This window comes from Ceratotherium simum, chromosome 2 (assembly GCF_057802395.1).
Source record: "Ceratotherium simum simum isolate JZ-2026a chromosome 2, ASM5780239v1, whole genome shotgun sequence".
Classification (NCBI taxonomy): domain Eukaryota; kingdom Metazoa; phylum Chordata; class Mammalia; order Perissodactyla; family Rhinocerotidae; genus Ceratotherium; species Ceratotherium simum.
In genome coordinates, this window is record NC_141901.1 from 53,787,906 (window position 1) to 53,815,235 (window position 27,330).

The 27,330-nt window shown below is 44.1% G+C and overlaps 3 protein-coding genes across 19 annotated transcripts in view; 1 reads left to right on the plus strand and 2 right to left on the minus strand.

Moving 5' to 3' along the window:
- The window catches only part of HIPK1 (homeodomain interacting protein kinase 1), a 49,832-nt gene extending 49,092 nt beyond the window's left edge, over nucleotides 1–740 (minus strand). For 8 of the 9 annotated variants that reach the window (XM_087445146.1, XM_087445134.1, XM_087445131.1 and 5 more), the window contains exon 1: nucleotides 593–740. Coding sequence is in view for 1 of the 9 variants with exons in the window: in XM_087445156.1 (XP_087301282.1) it covers nucleotides 130–196 (67 nt within the window). In the remaining 8 variants the exon portion in view is untranslated. Of the gene's footprint in view, nucleotides 1–129; nucleotides 331–592 lie in introns of those variants that run through there. The other variant, XM_087445156.1, reaches the window with a different exon arrangement.
- A 198-nt stretch (nucleotides 741–938) lies between these two features.
- Nucleotides 939–27,330, plus strand: part of AP4B1 (adaptor related protein complex 4 subunit beta 1) — a 32,365-nt gene continuing 5,973 nt past the window's right edge. For 2 of the 8 annotated variants that reach the window (XM_087445203.1, XM_087445211.1), the window contains exons 1-4: nucleotides 24,041–24,369; nucleotides 25,809–26,033; nucleotides 26,480–26,610; nucleotides 26,994–27,141. In XM_087445203.1, the coding sequence (XP_087301329.1) occupies nucleotides 24,257–24,369; nucleotides 25,809–26,033; nucleotides 26,480–26,610; nucleotides 26,994–27,141 (617 nt within the window). In that variant the 5' untranslated portion in view covers nucleotides 24,041–24,256. Of the gene's footprint in view, nucleotides 1,043–23,389; nucleotides 23,525–23,681; nucleotides 23,744–23,793; nucleotides 23,811–23,845; nucleotides 24,021–24,040; nucleotides 24,370–25,808; nucleotides 26,034–26,479; nucleotides 26,611–26,993; nucleotides 27,142–27,330 lie in introns of those variants that run through there. The other 6 variants (XM_087445195.1, XM_087445175.1, XM_087445188.1 and 3 more) reach the window with 6 other exon arrangements.
- On the minus strand, nucleotides 16,503–23,380 carry DCLRE1B (DNA cross-link repair 1B). 2 transcript variants are annotated; one of them, XM_004421100.3, is made up of 4 exons: nucleotides 23,192–23,380; nucleotides 22,349–22,514; nucleotides 21,832–22,014; nucleotides 16,503–19,441 (listed from the first exon to the last, which is right to left on the minus strand). In XM_004421100.3, the coding sequence occupies exons 1-4, from the start codon at nucleotides 23,378–23,380 to the stop codon at nucleotides 18,360–18,362; spliced, it is 1,620 nt and encodes a 539-aa protein (XP_004421157.2). In that variant the 3' UTR covers nucleotides 16,503–18,359. The 2 variants fall into 2 exon arrangements, with proteins under 2 accessions (XP_004421157.2, XP_087301350.1); XM_087445224.1 differs by lacking the exon at nucleotides 23,192–23,380 and adding an exon at nucleotides 22,934–23,169.

Genomic DNA, 27,330 nt, shown 5'->3' on the forward strand with positions numbered 1-27,330 from the left:
CAGACCTCTAGATGTGCCTTGCACAGATATACATTAGGTGGGCTGGTCCCATGGAGTCTCCACCATTACCAATTACAAACCACGATTACAGAGCGTTCGCGGAGAGGATAGGAAAGCTCCCACACCCACCCCACCACCTCCGTCCTTTCCAGACACCGCTTCCTGGTCCCAAACAGCACAGATCACCCAAAACCATGGTGATAAGCAGAGCTGTGAAATACACACGCACAAGCCACACACTGAGACCCTGCCACGACAGCCGGGAAAAAAACCGGCCGGATGAGGAGACGCAAGGCGGCCCCCTGTCATTTGAGGACAACAACACGCCCAGGAGAGAAGTGGCAGGAGACAGGGGGTGTTGCCCCGAAAACGAGCCCGGAGCCTCCCTGGTTTTCCTGGGAACGCAATCCCCTCGGCGGCCGTGAGGGGCCGGGCCGCAGGAGGCGGCGCCGGGTCCGGATGGGGGCCCGCTGAGGGAAGCGCCCCCCGCAGGCCGGGCCCCCGGGAGAGCCCGGGCCGGTCCGGCCCCGCCTCGGGGACCGGATAGGAGGTCGCTCCCTGCCGAGACCCCTTCCCGCCCGTCCCCACTCACCGCCGGTGTGTCTGGTTCTCAGCCGCGAGCTGGGGCTGCCGTGAGGAGGCGGCGGAGGAGACGAGATCCGGGGCCCCGCCGCCGGGTCATCATACCCCCCGCACGAGCCGGCCCGGGCCCCGGCCCCCGCCCCCCGGAGCCGTCCCCGCGCCCGTCCCGCGGGGGGAGCCCCCTCAGCCTCCCGCCCGCTCCGCCGCCCGGCCCCTTGCCGCCGCCGCCGCCTCAGCCCCGCGCGCTCCCGCCTCGGCCTCCCGCTGCCGTCCGGGGCCACCTCCGGGCCCCTCGCTCCGCAGCCGCCGTTGTCGCCAGACTCGATGAGCTGAGCGCCGAGCGGCCGCCCCCATCCGGCCGGCCCCGCCTCGCGGGAACTCTTCACCCGCCCCGCGCCATGACACCTACTGAGGCGGAAGTGCCGAGGAGCGGACGGATGAGAACTACCGCATAGTACTGGTGGGAGTGGGAGTGGGAGTGGGAGTGGGGGTGAGCGTGGGGGTGGGGATGGGGGTCCCTCCGTGGGGAGCCAGCCTGGACCGAGTGCGGGGGCGGGATTCCCCGACCCCTCCGCGCGGCAGACTCCGCGGTGATTTAAAGGTGCTTGGTGGCGGTAGGGGGTCCAGCCAGTGTGACATCACCACAGTCTGGTGTGACACCCCCAGAGATTGGGCAGCGCGCGAGGAGGCAGTGCCTACCTGGGAAGCCCCCCTACTGGTTGAGGAATTACCTCAGTTTAGGCTTTAATGTTTCGTTGCCGTGTCGAGACGTTCTAGCAGAGTGACATCCGTGTATGGGATCTGTAAGCCTCCAAGAACATAAGTGCCCCTTAGTGGCTCACCCATTGCTGCCTTGGAAACCTGTGTTTGCATTAAGAGGTGAGAAAGAATAGCTGTGCTCTGAACCCAACCCCTCAAAACATGCAGTGAGCGAATGCTACCATAATTTTCTTGACTCCACCAGGAGATAGTAAGGCTGGATATTCAGGAAATGGAATGCATTGGGCACATAACATTCTAAAAAAAAGTGGACACTGCGTGACAACTAGATTACCCTAATAAAAGGACAGTTGCCATCTCCCAAGGTCAAGAGATTCTGTAGGACTTCAGATATACCTCCTGCGGTGTAAAATGTTCTAATTCCTAAAGTGGGGGACATTTTTAGGGAGACAGGTGGTATAATCTATCTATTTTTTCTATCCCACAAGTGCTGGAGGCAGCAATGATCTGAGCCCTAAAAGTGACTGTCCAGCACCATAGGTTTTTGCATGTACTCTTTGAGGAGGGGGGGCAGATGTCGCTGAGACAAGATTTTGATATCAAACTGTATTTCTCAGATCTCATTCATTATACATCCTTGACCTCTGGATCCCCATCTCCTCACAAAAAGGTAATTTTTGTAAAGATGTGCTAAAGTGGTTGTACTACCTTTGGGTTTCTCGCCTGGCTTAGCAACACTGGGAGCAGTTCTATTTTATTGGGCACAGGGAAGTTTATTTCTCTAGAGGACTAGGGTTAGCAAAAGTGTTCAATCCCACAGGGTAGTTTTGTTTATTTTCACAAAAACTTAGCGAACACAGAGACCTACATCGGGGTGACCTGGGAAACATCAAGACATATAGAGTGGGTCAGTAGGCCTGTGTGGGGAGCCAGGAAAAAGGCAGAACTTGAGTTCTGGGGTAGAACAGATCCTGCTCCAAAAGCAGACTTGAAACACACACATCGCTTCCCATGCCTTAGTTCAACCTAACTCCATGACATGCTTCTAAGCTTCTACTTGTCCAAATTATCTTTCTTTCCTCTTTTCAAATACATCTCAAAATTCACCTTTAGGGAGCCTTTCCTGATTGACCCCCACTTTACTGTAATTGTTCAGTTCTGCATCACCATCTGACTACTTAATTTACTTATTTGTACCTTATTTATTTATACTTGTTGATCTCTGTTTTCATTGTTCTTAGGTCATTTCCTCAGTCTATCTCACCACAAGACTTCTTAAAATCCAGTAGTTTCCTCTCTCTGATATCATTCATTTGTCATCCAACAAACTACTTGTGTGCCTGCTCTACACCAGGCACTCTCCTAGACACTGGGTGAGATGCAAGATGAAAAAGACTTGGTCTTTTCGCTCAGAGAGCTTACAGTCTAGTGAGGAGTAAAAAGCATGGGGACATATATAAGATTTGAATGACGGAGTCAGGGAACACATTCAGAGAAGGCACTATTTGAGCGTGGTATGGTCAAAGAAGTTTCAGAGTTTAATGTAGCTGGAGTTCATTTGTCCATTCAGCAAATATCTATTGAGTATCTTCTGTGTGCCAGGCACTATATTAGAAGTTAAAGATACAAAGAAGAAAAGGCATGGTCCATCCCCTGAAAGAGCTTACAGTTCAGCAGAGAAGTGGCAGGATATGGAATTCATAAAGTAGATTGAGTTAGATTTTTGAAAGGCAATGAAAAGCTATTAGAGGTTTGATCCGACAGGTATTATGAGGGAATCTATGCTTAAAGAGAGATCTGGTGGCAGCAGGGAGGTGGATAGCTGGCTAGAGTGGGTGAAGACTAGAGAAAGAGAGCCTAACTAGGAAACTATGATGAGGGTTTGATCCAGCAGGGAACACGGAGAGAGGGAGGCAGATATGTGAACTATCTCCTCCCAGACAAAGTCAGAGCAGCTGGAGAGGGGGATGGAGCTGTTGCTAGTTGGAAGCATAGGGTATGACATCCCCCTAGGGCCTAGAGCCTGGATTCATTGTTGCAGACAAGAAGTGACTTGCTCAGGAGCTGCAGTACTTAAGGCCAAGGAGGAGAAGCTCACCAAAGGCTGCGTCTTGAGAGAGGCTGAGTCACAAACCTAGGCAAACCATCCAAACAAGCAGTGAATCCAAGGGGCCAGGAGGAAAAAGAGAATTCAGGTAGAAGCCAACAGTTGTAAAACTGGGAAAACCACATGAGAGTGAAGATTTGAAGTAAAAGATAGGACGCAGAACATGGAAAAATCCTTTGAACCTATAAGAAGGACTCCTCAATGATTCTTTTAATCTAGACTCCAAGAAACTTTTTATTTGGAAATAATTTCAAATGTATAGAAAAGTTGCAAGAATAATAAAAAGGGCACCCATATACCCTTCACTCAGATTCACTTATTAACATTTTGCCCCTTTTGTTTTAATATTTGCATTCTCATATAGGTAGACAGATAACACATACATACACACACATTTTTTTCTGGCCATTTGAAAGTAAATTGCATACATCATGACCCTTATCCCTTAATATTTGAATGTGTTAAGAATAAGTACCTTCTGTTACATACACAATATACACAATTATCAATTCCAGGAAACTTAACATTGATATAATACTTTGATCTACCATCTATATTCCAAATTTTGTCAATTAATCCAATAATGTTCTTCTTACCGTTTTTTTCCCTTCCAGTACAAGATCCAGTTTAGGATCATATTTTGCACTTAATTGTCATATCTCTTTAGTCTCATTTAATCTGAAACAGTTCTTTAGCTTTTCTGGATATTTTTAAGAATACTGTCTTTGCTATTTTTAAAAATACAGTCATGTACAACATAACATTTTGGTCAACAACAGACGGCATATATGACGGTGGTCCTGTAAGATTAGTACCGTATAGCCTAGGTGTGTAGTAGGCTATACCATCTAGGTTTGTGTAAGTATCCTCTATGGTGTTCATACAACAACGAAATCTCCTAAAGATGCATTTCTCAGTATGTATCCCTGTTAAATGAGGGCATGACTGTACAGGCCCTTTTTTTTTTTAAATAATAGAATGTTCATCATTTGATGTTTGTCATTTATGTTTGTCTCATGTTTATTCATTATTAGATTCAGGTTATCCATTTCTAGCCAGAATACTACAAAAGTGATGTTGTGTCCTTCTCAGGATATCATACCCAAAGTCAGATGATGTGTGTGTCTCTCACTGGGTGATAATAATTTTGAACACCTTGTTGAGGCGTCTGACTTCTCCACAGTATATTTTATTATTTTTTTCCTTGTAATAAGCAATCTGTTTGGAGACACCTTAGACCATGCAAATATCCTGCTTCTCATTAGACATGTTCCCCTAGATTTAGCATCTATTGATGATTCTTGCCTGTACCAATCCTCCCTTATCTCTTATTAATTAATAAATTAATTTAGTTATCTAGTTATTAATGATACAGACTCATGGATTACTATGTTTTTCAGTGGTTTATAATTCCTTACTTTCTTTAATTATTTGGGTGCTGAAATTTTCCAGGTTTAGTCAGTGGGTGCCTTTTCAAGTTCCTCTTTTTTTTTTGGCATGTCCCCGTAATAAGATGTTTCAGACTCATTTTGTAGTTTCCCTCCCCCAGTCCTAGAATAGCCATTTCTCTGAGGAGTCCTGGTTCCTTTTATGAGGAATTATATTAGAAAACAAGATCTGAGAACCAGGCCCACAATGATTTCTTATAGGATGCTTGTGGCCTTGGCTGTGAATGCCAACCCCGAATGGACAATTTCCCTTCTCGTCCCTTCCCCCAAGGTTGCAAGACTGAGGTGTCCCTAGGATTTTTCTTTCCAAGACTCCTTTAGGGTATCTTTAGCAAAGAAAGCTTGGGTAGGAGACTGTGGCAGACATTGTTCATTGCCTGTTCAATGACTAGTAAGGATTAGCTAACTGCTATGGCAAACAACCCCCACATCTCAATGGCTTAACACAATTAAGTTTTATTGCTTGTCCACATTGTCAGACTATTGTAGGTGCTAGAGCTAAGTACCAGGGATGAGAGGGTTGCTCTGCTCAATGAGGTCATTCAGGGATTCAGGCATCTTCCATCTAGATTCTTGCAGCTTCACCATTCCTTAGAGCCTTGGATTTCTCCACTGGATGCTTTGCATCTGGCCAGAAATAAAGGAAAGAAGAAATATGGATGATGGGTGTGGGAAGTTTTTATAGGCCAGGCCTGGAGGTAGCAAACACATACATCTCTTCTGCACACATTATGTTGGTGGGAACTCAGGAACATGGATGCTGCTAACTGCAGAGAGGTTAGGAGATGATGTAATCTAGCTGTGTTCCTAAGAGGAAAAGAGATATGATTTAGTAAAACATAAGCCAGTCTCTGCCACACTTATCCAAAAGCCATTCCCTATATTACTTCTTCCCTGTTAATAGATTCCCAGTTTTGTTCAGATTGAATGAAGATCCTTTGATTTCAGGGAAGGCAAGTTCCTCCCCCCAAATCAGGGGGTAAAGCACAGTTGGTCTAAACCAATCCTGGTAATTCCATTTCTCTTTGCCAACGATTGGTCTAGGAGTAGGTATAGGACTCAGTTCTGGTCGATGAAGTATGAAAGGAAATCTGCTGGGAGGCTCCCAGGGAAATTTTTCTCTTGCATAAAAAAGACAGAACATTAAGAGAAGAAAGTCTTTTGCTCCTGCCTCTGTCTTTTTGCTGAGACAAAGGAATGAAGACGAGGCCTAGAGCTACCATGGCCATCTTGTGACCATAAATGCGACAGCAAAGATGAAGACAGCAACATGCTGAGGACAACAGAGGAGACAGATAGAAAGAATGGGTCCTTGATGACATAGTTGAGCTTCTGATTGAACCTGGAACTTCCCACTTCTGGACTTCTTTTTTTTTTTTGCTGAGGAAGATTTGGCCTGAGCTAACATCTATGCCATTCTTCCTCTATTTTGTATGTGGTTTGCCACCACAGCATGGCTGACAAGTAGTATAGGTCCCTACCTGGTATCCAGGCCCACGAACCTGGCCCACTGAAGCGGAGTGTACTGAACTTAACCACTATGCCACGGAGCTGGCCCTGGACTTCTTTTAAGCAAATAAATGTTCTATGTTTTAAGAACAGTGTTTTCTGTTATTTGCAGCCAAAATCAGTCTTAACTGATATAGGAGAGAACTAGGGGAGATTTTCTAGAAGCAGCAGCTAATCTTTGGTGTCCAAATGTTCTGAGAAGTAAAGGAGAATAAAAATTGAAGAGTGGCCAGTGGATTTGGCAATTAGAAGGTTGCTGTTGATCTTGGTAAAAGCAATTTTACTGGCATAGTCGGGGCAGAAGCCAGCCCTGGTGGTCTAGTGGATAAGATTCAGCACTCTCACTGCTGCAGCCTGGGTACGTTTCCCAGTCGGGAACCACACCACCCTTCTGTCAGTTGTCATACTGCGGCAGCTGCATGTTGCTGTGATGCTGAAAGCTAAGTACCAGCAGGGTCACCCATGGTGGACAGGTTTCAGCAGAGCTTCCAGACTAAGACAGGCTAGGAGAAGAACCTGGCTACCCACTTCTGAAAAAAAATGGCCCTGAAAACCCTATGAATAACAGTGGAGCATTGTCTAAGACAACACTGGAAGGAGAGAGGATGGTGCAAAAAGACCAGGGAGGGTTCTGCTCTGCCGTACACAGGGTCGCTAGGACTCGGAATCGACTCGTTGGCACTAACAACAAAGTGGGGGCAGAAGCAATGTGGTTCCTACGTGGGATTTTTCATAGTATGAGTGGTGATTGACATTTTTCATAGTATGGGTGGTTTGGTCCGACTGGGTGATAGAATCTGTTCTGGTCAGTTCCCATATTCAGCTCTCAATATCCAAGGAAGCTTCTTGGGTCTGTGTAGTCCACTTCAGCTACATCTGGGAAATCATGAACTGAATCATTTTGACTGCTCTATCACTTCTCACAGGAATAAGCCAGGAAAAGTTGTTCTGGCCCCTTAACTGGTTTCATGAAGGGCAAATCTGGCATGCGCGAAGGGGGTTAGATTAAGACTTTTTAAAATTGTGTGTCTTCCAAGATTTATTTTGACTATATAATAAATCCCAGGCACTGAGTTAGACAGAATAAAAAGATGACTAAAGCACATTCCGTGCCCTCAAGGGCCTCACAATCTAGTTAAGAAGACAAATTAGGAACAATTATGACAAGTCTGTGAGATTGTTCCTCAAAGTGGTATTACAAATGCTGAGGGATGTAACAGTTAACTGTCTGGAGGTCACTGTGGAAGCTTCTAGAAGTATTGCCATTGACTGAGCCGGGACTTAAGGAAGATGAAACTACTTCTGCTAGGGCATAAGTGAGATACTATTTGTGTTTAGTAACTATCTTAAGTACATTTTTCATGCAAAATGTGAATAGAAAAATAAATGTGCCGTTATATTATCATACAAGGGGGACATGAGCTCTTAGGTGTGACAGGTACTCTCTTGAGAAGAAGAGGTCATTGGTCTGTGGTAGGCTGCCAGAGAACTGTGGGGTTAGATGCTAAAACCAGGGCAGCGATGAGTGTGGTATACAAAGCTGAGAAGTGAAGCTCTTACCTGCATAGGAAACTGCCCAGGATAATCAGGTGAGTGAGTACTCTCCATTTCATCAGGAAGGTCCTCCTCTATGTTGTGAGAAGGCTTTGTCTCCTCCCTGCCTCCACACTTCCCTCCTTCCCCAGCATCTCCCCACCAAAGCTGGGATGGTTGCTGGGGCTGAATAGTGTGATTGCAAGTAGAAATCTGACTTGCCTGCTCTCAAGTCTAAATTTTGTTAGTCTTGTTTCCTTTTTGCATCAGAATAGGACATTTTAGGGACTGAGTCCCAGCAGAAATGATGGCTTTGGTGGAATAGGAGTTTGGATGAAGGCCATGCCTGTGGGATTGAAGAGGAAGAGTCAAATACAAGTAATTAGAAGAAAGAAGGTGAAACTAGAGGGGTGGTGGCTGCACAACCTTGTGAATGCACTAAATGCCACTGAATTGTATACTTTTAAAATGGCTAATTGTATGTTATGTGAATTTCACCTCAGTTAAAAAAAAGGAGAGGATGGGAGGTTTGCAGGATTTAGAGATAATGGGCAAGAGACTTTACCTCTAATTTTCCTAATTTTCTTGGGTCAACCCAGAGACTCTTCTGGGGGAAGAGCAAATGTCTCGAATACTCGTACAACCCATGTTTACTCCTCCTCAGACCCTCCTCCCCCCATAATCAGTTATATTTCCTCCCTTATCTACACATAACCATCTTACTCTCATTTTCTTCATATGCCAACCCATTATTCATCAAAACCAACAGATCTCTCCCTTTGCCTGGATCATCATAGTTTCTCATTATCATGCCTCCGCCATTCTGTAGCTTCTCACCTTTTCTTTGACCAACTGTTACACAAGCTTTTAGCGCCTGCTTTTCATATGTCTTTCCCTATCATCAATTCTAAGCAAAATCCAAAGCCAAAACAAATGCTGTGGGAAGGCACACAGAGACCCACAGGGAAGAGAGCAATACATCAGGACAGGAACTCGAAATTTAATAATTGAATATTTGTGCTAAGTCATTTTGCACTTCCTACAAACTCAGAAATCAAAAAGGCCCTAATGAAGTGTGCCTTGCGTAACACAATTCCTACTAACACTAGGCTCCAAAGCCCATGTTTTTACTCTATACTGGACATCCTGGGAGCACTGAGGTTGGTCAGACAGAAGCCTATTTTCACATCAGAGAATCTACCCTCTAGGGTTTTGAGAGGGCACCTCCTTCTACCCCACCCCAATGGAGAGAACCACTTGCTAACCACTTGTTGACAGCTTACAAATTTTATAAAAGTGAGCTTCCAAAAGTAATAATAAAAAACTTAAGTTAAATTCCGAGCCAAAGATGAAGATTGTTATTTTGAGATTTCTTAAACTCTCTTCTATAGTTAACTGAATTCTGATGCTTTGAGCACTGTGAATAAACCCTGAGTAATTTATTCAGCAAAATAGTTATTAGTACCAACCACATGTCCTCAGTTAAATTTCTCTCCATTGGGGTGGGGTAGAAGGAGGTGCCCTCTCAAAACCCTAGAGGGTAGATTCTCTGATGTGAAAATAGGCTTCTGTCTGACCAACCTCAGTGCTCCCAGGATGTCCAGTATAGAGTAAAAACATGGGCTTTGGAGCCTAGTGTTAGTAGGAATCCTGATTCTTCTAGTTACTAGGTTGTGATAGTGGGCATGCTCATGAGCCTCACTTTCCTCATCCTTAAAATGGAGATGGTAATACCTTTTCCATACCTCCCTCATTCCATCCATCAGAGAATTTCTTCAATGTCACTTCCAAAAAATATCCTGAATCCACTACTATTCATCCCCACTGATACTGTCTGTGGAATCAGAAGTCTATGAGAAGTGAAATATAGAATACTAATAAATATGGATTTTTCAGTCCTTTCTTGATTAAGAGAGTGCAGGTTTTATTTATGTATATGTTGACTAGGAGCCTTGCAAAGAGAAGATGTACTCTCATGAGCCAAAAATTACCTTGTTCATTCAGGTGATCTTCTGTAAGGATGTAGAATACAGTAGTCCCCCCTTATCCACAGTTTCACTTTCCATGGTCAACTGTAGTCTGAAAATATTATATGGAAAAATCCAGAAATAAACAACTCCTAAGTTTTGAATTGCCGCCGTTCTGAGTAACGTGATGAAATCTTGTGCCATCTTGCTCCATCCCACCCGGGATGTGAATCATCCCTTTGTCCAGCATATCAATGCTGTATATGCTGCCTGTCCATCATTCACTGGGTTATCAGATCGACTCTCATGGTATCTCAGTGCTTGAGTTCAAGTAACTCTTATTTTACTTAATAATGGTCCCAAAGCACAAAAGTAGTGATGCTGGCAATTTGGCCATGCCAAAGAGAAGCTGTAAAGTGCTTCCTTTAAGTGAAAAGGTCCTCCTCTATATTTCCTTATTAAGTTCTCGACTTAATAAGGAAAGAGAAAAAATCGTATGCTGAGTTTGCTAAGATCTACGGTAACTTTTACTACAGTATATTGTTATAATTGTTCTATTTTATTATTAGTTATTGTTAATCTCTTGATGTGCCTAATTTATAAGTTAAACTTTATCATAGGTATGTATGTATAGGAAAAAACATAGTATATATAGGGTTCGGTACTATCCATGGTTTCAGGCATCCACTGGGGGTCTTGGAACATATGCCCCTGAGGATAAGGGGGGACTACTGTATTAAAACTTGGTGAATTAAACAAAAAGACTCAATTCAGACTGAATTTGACTATGCTGTGTTCTCCATTATATCTTACAGATCTCTCCTCATAGATGCAGATATTCAAAGATCAGGACTAATGTTATTCTCTATAAAATTTTATTGTTAAAACTTCATAATAATTTAAATAATTTAAAAAGTAAGAATTCTTTGATAAATGAATTTTTTTACTGATGAATCCTAGTCTCTCAGGAAATGTAACCTCTAACGCCAAGGCTCATGTTGACTCCAAAGCAAGTAAAACATGTTTTTTTCTCTTCAGTACATAGTTATAAAACATGTCTATTATAGAAAATAGTGTTAATTCATAAAATATTCAAGTTATTTACTTGTATTGTAAATAAACTCACGCATTTTTTCTTCCTTTCTTCATTCCCCCCCAATATGTGTATCTATATAATATCTTTGGGTATATATATATGTTTATATATACACTTCTCCTTTGTGAAAGCTTTGGTAGAGAAAAAGCTATGTCTTTCTCCCTTTAGCTGCTGGTGCTAAAGAGGTAATGCTAATAGATTTGTATCCAAACACAATGCAAAGTCCCCTTCTTCCAAAAACCCAGTTCAGCTCACCAATCTCACTGCAGCAGAAACTTCGTAATTGGTATTCCTGCTTTCACTCTTGCCTCATTCTCCATCCGTTGCTTTTAAAAATATATATCAGATCGTATCACTCCCTGCATTAAAGCACTCCAGTAGCTTCCCATTACACTTAGACTAAAACCCAACCTTCTTACTTTAACCTATAAGTCACTTCTGATCCAACTTCTGCCTCCCTCTCTGAGCCTATCTCCTCTTCTTTTCCCTCTCTGACACTTGCTTTTCTTGACATTCCTTGGGCACAAAGCTCATTCCTATCACAGTCTTTGCGCTGATGCTATCCCAGGTCTTTACCTGGCCAGCTCCTTTTCATCACTCAGGTCACAACTTAAGTGTCATTCCCACAGAGACACCTTCCTTGACCTGTATCTGAACTACTCCTCACTCCCATTAGCCAGTTTTATTTTCTTCTTAGCACTTATCACAATCTGATTTTTATTTATGTATACTGCCAGTCTCTCTCCTTTAGAGTGTAAGTTTCATGTGTGCAGGACATGTTCTGTCTTGCTCACTATTTTATATCTCCAAAGTCTAGAACACATGCCTGGCACATAGTAGGAATTCAATAAATATTTGTTGAAGGAACGAATGAATGAATTTATGGACACTAGTTTTCTCATAGGACAGTTGCAAGATTTAGAGATAATATTTATAAAGTGTCTGCCAAGCTAAGCTTTCAATAGTTGTTTGCCCCTTGAGGGCTAAGAACTCTGCTTTATTCCCTGTTTGAGGAAAATAGTATTTATTGAGGGAGGATTGCCTAAAGGGTGTGCAATCCACCCATTCCTCCAGATTAATTTATTCATTCAATCAGTGTTTATTATTAAGAACTGCCATGTATTCTAGACACTAGGGATACAACAGTGAACAATACAGATAAAAAAAAAAGTCCTAGAGTTCACATTCTAGTACAGTGAGCACGTACTAACCTCAATAAGTACATGATATAGTGTGTTATAAAGTGGTAAGTGCTCTATGGAGAAAAAGCAAAGAAGGGGGAGAGGGTGTGGCAGGCAAATGTTTGCAATTTTAAATAAGATGACCGAGAATAGTCTTGTTGAGCAAAAACTTGAAGGAGGTGAGGGAGCCATGTAGGTATCTGAGTAGAAAACATTCTAAGGAGAGGGAACAAGTGGGGTGAGCACTTACCTGGCACACTGGAGTAACTGCAGGGAGGTCCGCGTGCCTGGAGTAGAGTAAGTGTAGGGTGGGGAGTAGTAGGAGAGAAGGTGGCAGATCATGTGGGCCATGCAGACCACTATGAGAACTTTGGTTTTTATTCTGAGCGAGCTGGAAAGACATTGGAGGATTTGAGCAGAGAAATAACAAGGTATCATTTATATCTCGCTTGCTGTGGGTACTAGACAGTGTATTTGGTGGGGGAGAAGGGCAGTGTTGGAAGCAGGGAGCACATTTAAGAGGCTATTGCAGTAACTCAGACATGAGACAAAGGTTACTTGGACAAAGGTGGTAGAGGTGAACATGGTGAAAAGAAATAAGATTCGGGATATGTTTCAAGGTGGAGTCAACAGGATTTATTGACAGATGGTAGTGTGGGTGGGAGGGGAAAGCAAAGAGAAAGGGAGAACAGGAAACCAAGCCCACTAGAGAAACCTAATAGGATTGCTCAGCAGTGTGGAAGGCCATGTGATGTATGAGATCATGAAATTAAAATGAAACAAGTCAGCCTGGTTGAGTGATTTCTCCAACAACATCTAGCTGTTCCAGTGAAGGCAAAGAGTGGATAGATAGTATGATTTATCCACAGTTGGAGTTTTTCAAGGCAAGTTTGTCTGAGTGAGAGAAAAAAAGGGAGTTATATTATATTGATGGATCATGGGATGCAGTCAGATGAAGGTGGGAAGTGGAGTTTGGAGAGGGCTTATGAATAGTAAAACATTGGCAGTGGAGGTACTTGAGCAAGTAAGCTGGGAAAAAAGAAGGTTTAAAATTGAGATTTCAGATGTAGTACAATTTCTGGTAATGACTGGGTGGTAAGGTAGAGGGAAATAAGGTCTTTGAAGATGGAGGAGGTCAAGGAAACTGAGAGGCCAGATGTCGAAGTCATCCAGAGTGAAGACAGAGTTCCAAAGGAGGAAGTGAACACGTGGAGATGTGGGGAGAGCGTGGAAGCTCCTTGCCCTTTCCCCATACTTTGCCTTATGTATCTCTTTCATTTGAGTTATATCCTTTTATAATAAACTAGTGATCTAGTAAGTAAAATGTTTCTCTGAGTTCTGTGAGCTGCTCTAGCAAATTATTTGAATACAAGGAGGGGGTTGTTGGAACCTCCAATCTATAGCTGGTCAGTCAGAAGCACAGGTGACAGCCTGGACTTACAATTGGCATCTGAAGTGGAGGGTGGAGGGCAGTCCTGTAGGACTGAGCCCTTAGCCTGTGGGATCTGATGCTATGTCCAGGTAGATAGTGTCAGAACTAAGTTGAATTATAGGACACCCAGCTGGTGTCAGAGAATTGTTGGTCGGCGGGGGACCCCCCCAACCAATTTAGGAATTGGGTGCTCAGAACCTTTTAGCAGGTTTTCTCCAAACTTTATATCCCTGACTCCCTACACACCAGGAGTCTGGTCCCACGCTGAGGCTTTGTTTCTACATAGCCTGATTAGTAGTGTAAGTGAACTTGACCCAATTTTCTTGGTTCCTCAAAGGAACATTTCAATGAGCACATTAAGATATGATTGTTTGTAGTTGGAGGCCAGCCCCATGGCCTAGTGGTTAAGTTTGGCCCGCTCTGCTTCGGCGGCCTGGGGTTCACAGGTTCATATCCCAGGCGCAAACCTACACAACTCATCAAGCCATGCTGTGGTGGCGACCCACGTATAAAGTAGAGGAAGATTGGCACAGATGTGGGCACAGTGCTAATCTTCCTCAAGCCAAAAAGGAGGAAGACTGGCAACAGATGTGAGCTCAGGGATAATCTTCCTCAAGCAAAAAAGGAGGAAGATTGGCAACAGATGTGAGCTCAGGGCGACTCTTCTTCAGCAAAAAAAAAGAATAGGATTGTCGCACTGGGCACAAATATTCATCCTCCTCTCCCTAAACTTATTGTAAATTGATGAGAGGATTCAGGATTGGTAAACTAGCCATAATGCAATAGTGTTTTAAATATGTGACTATGGTAAGGGAAAGACTAACCCAAGGCTAGCCAGAAGTTTTGTATGATTGAAAGATGATTCAGTAAGCTATCTGTCCAGGAAAAGAACCAAACCCAAGATTCTGGGAGCTTTCTGTGATCTGGTTGGTCTAGGATGTGTTCAAAGAAGAGAAAGTTACCCAGGAATGACATAGTCAAGGGAAGAGCATAGTTAAATAAAAGCATTGTGGTCAAAATAAAGACAAGCTTAACCATTCTAAGAATCCCCCACAGGCAGTTGTAGATTCAGATAATTATAAGGGTAAGCAGAATCATTCTGTACCGATGTGGATGGGGCGTCGTGGGGAAGAGAAAGACGGACGCAGAAAGAGGGACGCACCATGAACCCAAGGCAAAACAACTTGTTGTGGTGGTAGTTAGGAAGGGTGAGGGGTTGGAAGATTAAGACTGACAGCTACTCACTAATGGTAGCATCAAAAATATGTGCACACGGACCTCCAAATGGAATTTCTCCTGCTTGAGAACCATTCCAAGAATGCAGAGAACTGTCTCCCTGGGAATGGACTTGAGATAGAGAACCCAGGTCCAAAGCAGACTCCCATTATCTCCCATTTCCTACCACAAAGGGCAGTGTGGGTCAGAAGTGAGAGATGGTCCCCCAAAGCCAGCCAGGCAGATTTTCTTCTCTAAGGGGACTTAAGTCACTGTCAGTCTCCATGTGGAAAAGTACAAGTTTTCCCACAGATCATGAAACAAATAACTAATTGATCTCTAGGGAACTTCTTTTCTCCCAGTATCTTCAAGCCTAATTGCAAGATCTTAGGTCTATGGGATCATCCTTAGATTCTAAAAATAAGTTAAATTGGCTACTTAAAGATATATGCAATGCAGCCTTTTTATTTTTTTTTTTATTATTTTTTTTTTTTATTGCAGTAATATTGGTTTATAACATTGCAAAAATTTCAGGTGTACATCATTGTACTTCTATTTCTGCATGGACTACATCATGTTCACCACCAAAATACTAATTACAACCCATCACCACACACATGTACCGAATTATCCCTTTCACCCTCCCCCCTCCCCCCTTCCCCTCTGGTAACCACCAATCCAATCTCTGTCCCTATGTGTTTGTTTATTGTTGTTATTATCTACTACTTAATGAAGGAAATCATACGGTATTTGGCCTTCTCCCTCTGACTTATTTCACTTTGCATTATACCCTCAATGTCCATCCATGTTGTCACAAATGGCTGGATTTCGTCATTTCTTATGGCTGAGTAGTATTCCATTGTGTATATATACCACAGCTTCTTTATCCATTCGTCCCTTGATGGGCACTTAGGTTGCTTCCAAGTCTTGGCTATTGTGAATAAGGCTGCAATGAACACAGGGGTGCATGTACCTTTGCAAATTGGTGTTTTCAAGTTCTTTGGATAAATACCCAACAGTGGAATAGCTAATGCAGCCTTTTTATATGAGAGAGTGTTAAGAAATCAAACAAATAAGGCAACTGCTAATCTCTATTACAAGAAGCCAGACAAATTTACTTTAGGAGAATAGTACAGAATTTTTCTATTATTAAAACACAAAACATGCCACCAACAACTAAATTCCACAGAGCCCTTTGCTTCTGCTGCCCCATCTAAATTCACATAGATCCTACTTCAAGGAATACGTGTGACACAGCATGTGCCAAGAAAGGACAGGTTCCCTTGCTGCTAGAAGATAACGCCAATCTGGAGGCCCTTGTACTGAAGACTACCTTATCTCTCCCAGACACCTTGGGTAGTACAGAAGTGAGGCAGCTAGAGGCTCCTACAGGAAGTCAGGCTAAGCCTTGCCCACACAGCTTAGTAAATATTAACACACAAGATGATTTTCCATGTGTTTACATGTACCATTCTAATGACATCCTTTGAACTTAATGAGTTTTCAAGGTATTTGAATGCTAGCCTCTTCTTCAGAAAGGTTGGTAAGGAAACCTTTCTGAAGGGCAATTTGCACAATTTGCATCAAGAACTTAAAACTGTAATCCCACTTCCAGTAATTTACTCTAAGGAAATAAACAAAATGCCATGATGTATGCATAAGGATGTTCATTGTAATATGTAGAATTGTGAAAAAAAACGGCACACAAAATGTTGAATAATATAGAAATGTTTTAATTAAGGTATACTATTTTAGGGTATTATACAACTATTAAAAATGACATTCGAATATTATTTAATGATACAAAGAAATGATTAAGATACTGTTAAGAAAGTAAAATGCAGAATATAAAATTATATACAGTATCACCCCAATTTTGAAAAAATTTACATATTTAATATTTACATGCACAGAAAAAAACTAGAAGAAAACAATTGATCTACATGGAGGAATTATAATTGATTTTGTCTTCTTTATATTTTTATATAATTTCCAGTTTCTTATTTTATATAAAGAATAATTGTTTTTAAAGAACCAGAGGCTAAGAGAACCAATATTTGAATTACCCATCATGTGTTAAGCACTGAGCTAGGAACTTGACCCATTATCTAACCTCCACGACAGTCAGGAGAGGTAGGATCTCAGTCCCTGTTTTACAGACAAGGAACTGAGGCTCTGCTAGTTAAGCATGCTATCTCTGTTTGCCCAGGGTGCCCTGGACTTGGGCCCAGGACAATGGCCATGTTCCCTGCTGCCCCACATACCTCACCTGCTGCAGCTCCTAGTGGGCTCATGGGAGGCTTACAGTGAAGGCCATTGACAAAACAGAGCTGTGTATGGTTGCCCAAGAACACAGCCTTATTTTGCTTTCTAAACTCTTCCTATCTTCCTCCAAAAGTAGAAAACTTTTTTTCCTGAACAAGAAACAGAGGCTTCATTGCAAAGGCTCGAGGCTCCATTCTGAAGCAGTTTTTAATCCATGCGCCCAGCTCCACGTGCCTGTGCCCTCTCTCTGAGCCTGTGGTATCTGCTGTCCTGCTTATTGGTTTGGCATTTTGTCAGGCTGTGAGCAGAAGGACAGGGCAGAACTGAACACCACCCCCGCCCCTTGACCAGCTGGCTCTTTGGTCTCTGCCCTGGATACTAAAACAAACAGGCTGTATGGTCTGGCTCCTTACTCAATTCAACACGGCGGGGAGGGGGGAGCAGCAAATATCCCAGCTATGTGAACAATCAGGAATATCTGGCAGCACATTTGATCTTTTGTAACTTTATTTCAGCCAAACAGTCAGGGCCACCAGGCAGCTGGGAAGCCTGTCATACCCTAAGCCTAATGTTCACCTGGGTTCCAGGTACTGCCCTGGTGAGGGGTGCCCAATCCCCCAGCTGGCTCTGTTCCAGATAGGTCCCCAGTGACACTAACTGCAACTCTTATGGAGGCAGACGTGGAATTTTTCTCCTCTGTTCCAAGGCTCTTCATCACTTCCTGTTCCCTCCCAGAGGTAGAGACAGGAAGTCACTTGAATGAGGTCACAGCAAGTCAGTGACATTCAGGATTGGAACGTGCTGCCTGGATCACCACTTTCCTCCAGCACCACAGTTCCTAACTTAAAAAACAGACCTAGCGACTTTTACCTAGGAAGAGGGAAAAGGGGACAGGGAGAATGGCACATGAGACTCAAAGTAACAATGGGAATAACTTGGTCCTTTTTGATTCAGACTCTTTCTCTCTTTCTGCAGCTACATAAGAGGATTCTATGTTCAAAAAAGTTAGGGAAATACTGGGTTAAACAAAGTTAAACAGATTAAGTTACTGCAGGGCTTCTGAGAACCTTTAATATGCTCACGTCTATTGTGAAGGGGTTATAATGAAAAGTGTTTCTTAAACACAGTCAACTATAAAACTAAGGATTCCATAGGCACTGGGATTCCAATGAACACACGTTGAGAAGTGTCGCTTCTAGGTTGAGCCTGTAAGGATCCTGTGAAGACAGAAAAGTAAGGCCCAAAACAAACTCTCCCCACTAGCCAGTATCTTCAAAACTGCAGTGTTGGATCAAGCAAGGTTGTCATTCTGTACTCTCCTCTCTGTCCTTTAGCAAGGGTTTATGGTATTTTTCCACTTGCTGGTCAAAGCCCCTGGAAGAGAACCTTGCCTGGAACAAGTTCATTGGAGTCAGAAGGTATTTTAGTGCCAGGCCCCTGAACTCAGGAGCCAGAAGAGGGGCAGCCTGGCTGCTGTTAGACAGGGGAGAATCCTGGCCCATCCACGCGCTCTGCTTCCCTGTGGCTGCTGAGCCATCCTTGTCTCCCCTGGGTACCAAGTGGGGCCCTACAACAATTTCCTCCCCAGTTTCTGGAGAGAGAAATTCCTCATCAGTAGACCTTAAGTGCACTGAAAAACCCAAGGGGGCAGTCGGTACAGTCACCATCTTCTGGGACTCAGAGAGGGAGACGGCCCCACCCCGTGCTTTGCTGCAGAGGTCTGGGAACAGCTGCTTCTTGATCTGCAAAGGATGGAGGGAGGGTTGCTTCTCAAGGTCTCCGGAAAGGTTCTCCTTCTTGGCCTTCTTTGAGTCCCTGTCAGTTTGAGATTGATCAGCATTTTCCTCAAGGGATTCAAACACGACACCCTGGGTTCTCGGCCTCTTTAGCCTCTTTTCTAACAACAGCCAGAGAAAGCTTGGTTTTCTAGAGGAGGAACTCATGTATTGCTGCACAGAGTCTGGAATCAGGGGCACAGAGAGCCTGGGGCTCAGGGTATCCTGAAAGTAGCCCTTATAGGGCTGTCGACTGACAATGGGCACCACCTGGCAAGGCTTTAGTGCTGCGACAAAGGCACGGAGCTCAGAGTAGGAGGAATGGTCAGAGTAGGGGATGATGTGGATATCAGGGTGGGAGCTGCGGATTTTCCGGCTTGTGGGAAGGATGGCGATGGTAGGATGGGTCTGGTTCCAGTGCAGCATGGCAGAATGGCAGATCTCCATGTGGTCCACAGCATGGATGCGGCCAGCCTTCTCCTCCACTGTGAACACATCTGCCAGGCCCAGCAGCTGCACCAACTCCAGGCGCCGAGGACTCAATACCACCCAGGTCTGAAACTCCAGAGCCAGATGTTCCAGCAGTGACTCTTTTCCCAGGCTGTAGAGTCCTGAATCACGTTAAAGGGATTGGGGAAAGTAAGAGAAGGAAAAGAAGGAAGCTATTGGGGAATCCTAATAAATGAACCAAATGTTTAACAAAAATACACAAAACTAATGGGGCAATCAGGAATTATATCAGGGAGGAGGTGGCATTTGAGCTGAGATGTATGGAGAATGGAGTGCAGACGGGTTAACGCAGAATCCACTCATTCATTCAGTTCAACAAAGGAAAGCATCTACCAAGTGTTAGGCCCTGTGAAAACAAACAGAAAGTCTCAGTCCTCAAGGAGTGTAATCTGCATGGGGACCCAGAAACAAGGTGGTTAAGGGCCATGTTAGAGACAAGCACACAGTATTATGAGGGCACAGAAAAGTATCCACCAGTTGATGGAGTTAGGGAAAGTTTCCTGAAAATAACAACTAAGGTAAGTCTTAAAGGATAACTCCGAGTTAACGTAGCAAGAGAAGGGGATGGTAGAGAGCATCTTAAGAGGGGTCAGTTTGGCATTACTAAAGTATAAAGGAGAAACTGGACAGAAATGACACTAGAGAGGTAAGCAAGGGCCACCAAGTAGAGGGCCTTGTATGTACTGCTGCGGAGCCTGGACTTAATTCTGTAAGTGAAGGGGAGCCACTGAAGAGTGTGCAGCAGGAACATGGCTAATTCTAATCATAGGATTAATATGATCAGAGCAGGGCTTTAGGAAAAAAAAATGCGGCAGCAGTGTCATTCAACGGCCTGGAGGAGAAGACGCTGAAAGTAGATGCACCAGTTAAAAGGCCCAAACAGTACTTATACAGAAAGAAATGGGGGCCTAAATTTGAGTAATGGTTATGGTAACAGATATGGGAGATGTTGTTTAATAGTTGTTCTCGGGCCTTTTCTGAAGGTGTATTTCAAGTCCACAACCAGATAGTGAAGTCCTTTAAAGAACTTACCGTTTTTTCATATCCACCTTACTCCTTATCATGGTTTAAAACCTCACTCTTTGGGCACAAATGTAGCTGATTTTCTTTTCCCTTTCCCTATTCCCCCCTCCACTTCCCCCACTTTTTTTTTTTACTTCTTCTAGGTCCTTTACTACTAGTCTGTAAGCCCTCATATTTTATTCATCTTTCTATTCCCACTGCCTATCAGAATACTTGGCACACAGTAGAAGCTTATTATATATTTGCAAAATTAAGCCCTTCAACAACTAGCCAGCTGTGCTTGTCTGGGAAAACTCTGCACTGAAAACTCCAAGAATAGTTAGGACTGGTATTTCTTCATAAGCAGCCAAGCAATCCTGAGTAGGGGATATTTCTCAATCAATTTGGTAGTCACGCTAGAAAGTATATAATTTTTTTCAATGCTTTTGTTTAACCCTACTTTGAAACTCCTTTCAGAATTGGGGCATATCTTTTTTAAAATATTCGTCATGGTGGCAAATCTTTTTCCTTTTGTGGATTTATTATAATTTTGGAAACAATCAAAAAGTCATTTAGAACTAAATCTATTACATTTTCAAAAACAAAAATTAGTTTTCATAAACTATCTCAAAAGGCAATTCCAAAAGAAGAGACTCCAAAATGTTTTGTACTATTGTGGAATCACTAGAACAAGCATATAGTTAGTTTTTCAATGTATCTAATTTTAAGCACAACACTCACTTGAATATCTATATACTGATAAATTTCATTCACTCATATAACAAATATTTATTGAATGCCTCATCAGGCAATAATCTAGGCATCTGGGATATATCCATAAGTAAAACAAAGAGCCATGCCATTGTGGAATTTACATTCTAGCAGGGGAGACATAAAAACTAAATACAACAAATAGGTAAATTATAGAATACGCTGTAAGATGACGAGTGCAATACTGTCCCTCTCCTACTTAAAACTCTTCAATAGCTCTTTATCCTAAGAGCTATGGTTGCATTTAGGATCAAGTTCAAATGGCTTACGAGTACCTCAGCCCTTTCTGCCTTTCTAGCCTCCTCACCCACTGTGCTCCTGCCATAGTGGCTGCTGCTTCTCTGTGCCACAAACACGCAAGACTTCTTCGCACTTCTATCCATGCTTTCGAGGAGTTTATGTTTCTGTGTGTGTGTGTGGCAGTGGAAGTGGGGGATGGATAATAAGCAATAAGCAACAGCATATTAAAACATGTATAGAGTGTGTTGGAAGGTGATGAGTACCATGAAAAAATGAAAAAGTTGAATTGGTATAGGTATCAGGAGTTGGGAATGTGGGAGTAGGGATGGTGGGAAGAGAGTGATTTTAAATAAGGTGGTCGGGGTAGGTTTCATGGAGAAGGGGAGATCTGCACAAAGACTTGAAAGATGTGAGAAACACCCAAAGAACCTAGATTCATTAGCTATCGGTGAGAGAAAAAGGAAAGGAAACCACTCACCAATCTTTATGTTATGTTGTGGGTGCTTTCGAATGAGCTTGACAATCTGGCGGGCAGCTTCTTGTTGGGAGGGAAGAACCAGGGCTGGGTTGCAATTGGTGTTGTCTAGGTATAAGGTATGGATCTGTTTACCCAATCTCAGGGCTGGCTCCTTTAGCATGGACGGTGTATACCGAAAATCACCTGGAAGAAGAATATAGGGGGGTACAGAGTCAGAGACAAAAGAATAGAAGACAAGCCTCTCCCACCTCCAACAACAGAGGGGCATTTGCTTACTGGCCTGTGGAAAAACTATCATGGAGTCTGGCCCTGAACTAATATTCTGTGTGGAAATGTCTCCATCCTGTTCCTGTTTTTGGATTACTCTTTACAAGGTTTGGACTCTTAAAGAGAAATCAGTTGAGAAAGGGTCACTGTGCTCATATGGAATAACTCAGACTTCTATTATGAGTTAAGGCTGCTCAGGAAAAGTAGTGTCTAGGCTGGGAGGGTGAGAGGGACACTTCGGAAGGCCCACCTGTGTAGAGGATGGTTCCAAAGTAGCCTTCAAAGAGAAACATGACAGAGCCAGGGCAGTGATTGGCATCGATGAGGGTTACAGTCATGGTCTCTCGCCCAATTTCATCTAGAGGCAGGACATGGCTCTCACCAACCTCCAGGGCTCGGATCCAATGCTTGGATACCTGAGGAAACAGTCAACCTGGTGAACAGACTCCCATCCCTGATACCTCCCTGGATCAGGAACTATCCCTTTCCTGAGTTAGGGAAAGCTGACCAAATCCTGAGTTGCCCTGGAGCAGAAGCTGTAATGGGAATTCCCAAACAATCCCCTCTTCCTCCTCCCACTCTCCACCCCACCCTTTGAACAATTTTAAATTAAGATTCAGAAAACAGGCTAGTCAGCGATTCTCCAACTTCCCTGATCATCATAATCCCTTGGTAGCACCTGTTAAAAAAATTTCAACTAGATTTCCAGGACCTGCACCAGCTATAGCTACCGAATCATATGGGGGAAGAGGGGAAGCGCTGGAGAATCTGTATATTTACCCAGCACACTAGGTGGATTCTTATGATGAGGCAAGTTTGGGAAACATTGGCCTACCTTAGGTGAAAAGGCAGGAATAGTTCTTGGCTGGACTAAAAGATCTCCCCAACTTATTGCTGAAACATCCCAAGTCCGCCAGATGGAAGTCACACTCCTATTCTGGGCTAAAGATCTATTTCTGGTTTCAAACAACTCCCGCACTGTAAAAATCAGTCCTCGTGGCCCCTACTCTATGACTGCACGGCTGTGACAGATTGGAAGTCCCCACTCACATGCCTGGACTAGTTCTCGGAGGCCGACTGTAGTCCCCCATACCTGTAGGTGACGATGCAAGAGGTAAGCGGTGATTGGGGAGCAGTAGAGGGGCCGGGCCCAGGTGCTAGTCAGACCCACGGTGTGGTCCGAGTGCATGTGGGACAAGAAGAAGAGCCGTGCGGAACCAGCCCGTCGCAGGCTCCAAAAGTCCACGGCAATGGGCGTATGGGGGATCAGGACCCCGTTCATGGTGGCAAGGTTGGAGAGTCACCAGTGGGATCTTCATGAGAACAGACCGCCTGCGTGAGGCTCCCACAACGGCGCCCTGAAGAGAGTCATGCCGGGGCAAGACCAGGGCCAGACACCCTAAGGGAAAGCCAGCCCAGTAGAGGAGTAAGTTACTAGAGTGGCAAAAAGAAGGAAGTGACAGTGCTCGCGGCAGTCCGGGGGTGGAATCGAAAAGCGCGCTTCCATCCGCGGGAGCCGGGGCCGAGGCCCGGCACTCAAAGTGCCCGCTGCTGGGCGGAGACAGGCCCAAGTAGCCGATCTCCGACTGTCTGCCGCAGCTCCATCAGAGGGAGCCCTGCGGGAGCCGTGCGGCTGCGCCGGGAGGTGAGAGGTTGGGGGAAGGGCACCCTGAGGTCGGGGTCCCGGCTGCGCTCGGCGCTCGCGGGAGAGGGTGAGTGGCAGCTGCTCCGCTCGAAGGGGAGGCGGGACTTCCGCAGAAAGGGTGATTGGGCCCATCTGTGACGACAATCGCGTGGAGGCGCAAGAAAGGCTGGAACTGGAGAGGGAGGGGTCTGCGGACTGTCGGCTGCCGGGCTGGAAATCCGGCCGAGGGCCTAGAGGTAGCGGGAGAGATTTATGGGCGGAGCGAGCCAGCCTGCAGGTCCCGGGAGGGAACCTAAGAGCCAAGCCGGGGGTGGCTGGAGAGCGGAGAGGGTGGAAGTCTGAGCGTGCTGGGGCCTGGGCGCCGGCCCTGGGCAAGCCACGGCTGGGCGAGATCACGCCCTTAGTCACTTAACCGACTGACGTTTCCTTTACCCAGGTTCCCACATCAGGGCTTGAAGGAGCCCGCGAATTACCTAGGGATCTGTGGGAACCGCCCCGGGACTCGTCGGGAAGATGCCGTACCTCGGCTCCGAGGACATGGTGAAGGAGCTGAAGAAGGCTCTGTGTAACCCTCACGTTCAAGCTGATAGGCTGCGCTACCGGAATGTCATCCAGCGAGTGATTAGGTATCACCTAACGCCCTAACTCCCCCACTGCAGTCCCCGTCAGGCTCTCTACCCCTGGCCGCTCTGAGAGAGGAAATGAACTTAATACATGGCAGTTGCATGGTTCCGTCTTCCTGCTTCTCTGGAGTGCCATCTCAGTCTCCCTTGTATTACTTCTTTTACTTCGTTTACTCGGTTGGTTTCCTCCGTATCTTGAACTTACACTGCTGACTCCCAGATCTATAATACTGTATCTGGTACAGACCTGCTTTTTTATCTTCAGGCCCGCATATCCTACCGCCTGCTTGGCATTTCTAGGTGGATAGTTCTTCGAAGACATGCAAAATAACACCCACATCCTTTCCCCCTCCCAAACCTGCTCTTCCACTTATATTTGTGTTGAATGTCAACACCCAGCTGACCAAGCGTGGGAGTCAACCTCAATAACTCTTGATCTTCACTTGTTAAGTCAGGTGGTATGAATTCGGAGTTCTAAATATCCATTCTCTTATTTACTTATTTTTTATCAGCACTCCTGTTGTTCTGATTTCATTACCAAAAAATTGAGTAGCTTACTAATAGGTCACCTTGCCTCATTTCAGTCAGAATGAGTTTTCCAACATATGTATTTGAACATATAACTCTTGCCTACAGCTGTGGATCGCAAACTTTAGTATGCCCAAAAGTCCCTTGGGGTGCTTTTAAAAAATATGTAATTCTTTCATCCGATCCAGTAATTCTGATTTCAGTGGGGTGGGATGGAACCCAGGAATCTGCATATTAAACAAATATCCCATCTGATTCCTGTAGGAGATCACAGTTTGAGAAACAGTGATCTACGGAGTAAAGTCCAAAATTCTTATAGCACCCAAGGAACGCCTGGCTAACTCAACTACCTGCAGACTCTCAAAAGAATGTACCATTCTTGCTCACATCTATGTGCCTCATAGCATGTATCATTACCTGTCTACTACACTTGCCCGGTGAGCGCCTGCTCATTCAGCTAAAGTATTACTTCCTCTGTGGAAACATTTTATGACTTCCTGGCAGTAATAGCCCCCTAGATCCCCACTGCACCTTCTCTGTTAGTTCTGTTATGACACTTATCTATCGTACTGTAATTAGTGGTGTTCTTGTCTGGTTCCTTGAGTTCCTAGAGATCTGAGACCATGCTTTATTCAAGAGTATGTCCCCAGAGTATATCCCTGGAATGTAAGAACTGAATTTCACTGGAATGTACTAGGAATTCAATAAATGTTTGTTGAGTGAACAGAAGAACGTTTATTGCAGGCCCATGGTGTGAAGTATTGTGTGATATAGTAGACAAGACAGTCCTGGTTGCTTCCTTCTAAGAGATCTCGATCTAGTTAGATAACCAGGACATGCGTAAGTAAAATGCCTTCCATTGTAGGTTGGGGATTATGTATTTTACATCTTCCTGCTATGTGTGTTGGTTTCAGGCACATGACTCAGGGCTTGGACATGTCTGGTGTTTTCATGGAAATGGTGAAGGCCAGTGCCACTGTAGATATTGTTCAGAAGAAGTTGGTTTACCTGTACATGTGCACGTATGCCCCCCTGAAACCAGATCTGGCTCTGCTGGCCATCAATACACTGTGCAAAGACTGTTCGGACCCCAATCCGATGGTGCGAGGGCTGGCACTACGGAGCATGTGTAGCCTCAGGTGAGCACCCTCTTCCCTGCCTGTTTCTCAGTGGCTGATGACTTCAGGAGGTCATGGGGCAGGTTTTTAATGATGACAATTTATTTAAGCTCCTTAATATTGGGGAAAATACTGTTGTAACTTGAACTCAGGTTTTCAGCCATTGCTATGGTTTAAAAAACTGTATTGTATGGTTCATTATAGGGAGTTTTCCATCCTCACTCTTCATGAAATAGTTCTTGGTTTTGGTTAAAGATTTCTAAACAATTACATATATGTGTTTTTTGCTGCCCATGCAGTATTATTCCAAATGAAAAGTCAAGGATGGCTTTTTAATTCTCCAGTTCTTTATGATCTGATAGATGCACATTCAAACATCTATTAAACCCTCTATTAAGTGAATAGAGGCTGAATTATGTCAAAACGAGTATTTCAGGATTTGGCTGACTCCAAGATGTGTTGTTCAGGATGCCTGGTGTGCAGGAATATATCCAACAGCCTGTTCTCAATGGTCTGCGTGATAAGGCTTCATATGTCAGGAGGGTGGCAGTCCTTGGTTGTGCCAAGATGCATAATCTTCATGGAGACTCTGAAGTGGGTAAGTTTCAGTGTAATCCATCATGATCAATATTTATTTTTGCCTCCATTATATGTATGCCTTTGTAAAAGATTATGTAGCTTTGGTAGAAAATAATAATGTGGCCCTACTTCTTTCTGTACATGTCTCTTTAAGTAGGATGCAGGGCTTGGTATTTTCTGAGATTAGAGAAGTCCTTTCTTTGGGGCCCAGGTGAGATCCTTTGCATTAGCTAGTTAGAACACAGCCTGGAGATGGCTGTTTTTTTGGCTTGCACTTTGTTATTGCCTTTGTTATTTTTGTAGCAGAGTTCAGCTTTGTCTGCCTGGAGCTATTACTCTGGCTTTTTTCCTGTGACTCTGAAGCTTTTCTTCTTTACCTGAGATGTTTGTTCTCTTTTATAGATGGTGCCCTGGTAAATGAATTATACAGTTTGCTGCGTGACCAGGATCCAATTGTGGTTGTGAACTGCCTGAGGTCTCTAGAGGAAATTCTGAAACAGGAAGGAGGTGTTGTCATCAATAAGCCCATCGCCCACCATCTCTTAAATCGGTTTGCATGCCTCTTTGCTCTTTCTATTATGATGAGATCTGCATCCTAGGGGGATCTTATTGATGTGTTGAATTAAGGAGAGGTCTTGAACAACTTCTGTAGAGTAGTAAAGAAAGTTAACCATAACTGTTAACTTCCTCATATTTCTTTGAGAAGATTTCTTTTATTTGTCTTAGTTTCTTTTGGTGA